Source organism: Aplysia californica, unplaced genomic scaffold (assembly GCF_000002075.1).
Source record: "Aplysia californica isolate F4 #8 unplaced genomic scaffold, AplCal3.0 scaffold00241, whole genome shotgun sequence".
Lineage (NCBI taxonomy): Eukaryota > Metazoa > Mollusca > Gastropoda > Aplysiida > Aplysiidae > Aplysia > Aplysia californica.
In genome coordinates, this window is record NW_004797511.1 from 40,257 (window position 1) to 41,645 (window position 1,389).

At 43.4% G+C, this 1,389-nt stretch overlaps 1 protein-coding gene across 3 annotated transcripts in view; it reads left to right on the plus strand.

The window, feature by feature from the left end:
* LOC101860660 overlaps positions 1-1,389 on the plus strand; it is a 19,230-nt gene that overhangs the window by 3,442 nt on the left and 14,399 nt on the right. For 2 of the 3 annotated variants that reach the window (XM_005100228.3, XM_035970240.1), the window contains exon 4: positions 49-1,062. In XM_005100228.3, coding sequence (XP_005100285.1) covers positions 49-1,062 — 1,014 coding nt within the window. The remainder of the gene's footprint in view (positions 1-48; positions 1,063-1,389) is intronic. The other variant, XM_005100229.3, reaches the window with a different exon arrangement.

Genomic DNA, 1,389 nt, shown 5'->3' on the forward strand with positions numbered 1-1,389 from the left:
CCACTCACCCATTCCCACCCTCTTCCCCACCCTCAACCAACCTACCAGCCTTTTGTTTCTCATTTTTGCCAAAACATCAACAAGAGGAAGAGAGGATCGAGAAAGGCGCCCTTTGTCCCCAAGATCAAAGCAAAAGATAGTAACTTTGCCGGCGGTGACTTTAGCAAAGAGTCAAATCTATTAAACCCAGAGACTTGCAAAACATACTATTATAGCGCAAACAAACTTCCAGAAGAGGATAGTTCGAGTTTTTGTTCCGTCATATCACCGAAAGGACAGAGGAACAAAGAACGATCCTTGAGCAATTCCTTATTTAACGAATTTTTGTCAAAAAGATTATGTAGAGAATTTAGTTCTGATTCGGTTCCCAAATTGATGAGCAGAAATCTGATCAGGCACGGACAGGAATCACAATCTATAGAAGTCGGCTTCCGACGGTTGCCACAGGGCTCGTCTTTCCAAATCACCCGGAGTAACGACAGCTCTGTAGACACCTCAACCCAGATAGTAGTTGTTATTCAGACTTTTTTCATCCCACTAGACTGTCTAAGCTATGTAAAACATTTCACTTCACCTGGTTTTCTACCAAAGTCGCGGCTAGAGAAGTGTTCTGGCGAATCAATTTCAGACATAAAGGAAATCGAGCTGTGCAAGAAAACGAACAAACATTTGGTTTATTGTTCCGAAAGGTGTTGGCATCAACCTGTTGTAAAAGAGAGTGCTATAAAATCCAACGTTTTTGAACGCAAACCGCCAAAGGTCACAGACAAAAAGAGGCAGCGGTTCGATAGACCAACAGAAACAAGCTCAGGAGACTCTCTTCCGCGCCATCATTTGGACTACCCCCGAGATTTGAATAACCGGGACCAACAAGTGACTGCTCTCACCTCTGGGGAAGCGCGAACTGTCTGCCGGTGTGAACCATCCGTCAACTGCCGTTTGAGCAAAAGAGGAAGAGGAAGAAGGGAAAACAGGATGGCGGAGCGCACGAGTCCTGTAAGTCCTGACTGTGTGGATGGTCAAAGGTTTGGCTACCCACAGGAGGATTGTGGTCCGGACGAGGTATGGGAATCACAGAAATAAAGCTTACTGCTGTTGTTGTAGTTGCTGCTGTCGTCATCGTTGGTCGTTGTCGTCTCGTTGTTGTTGTTGTTGTTGTTGTCGTCGTTGTTCTTTTCCTTCCCTTCACTGTTAATGTTGCCTTATTGTTATTATTGTTATTTTCAATGCTGTTGTTCTTGTTGTTATTGTAGTAGTTGTTGTTGTTGTTGTTGTTGTTGTTGCTGTTGTTGTTGTTATTGTTGTTGTGATTGTCGTTGTTGTTTCTGTTGATGATGATGATGATGATGATGATGATGATGATGATGATGATGATGATGATGATGATGA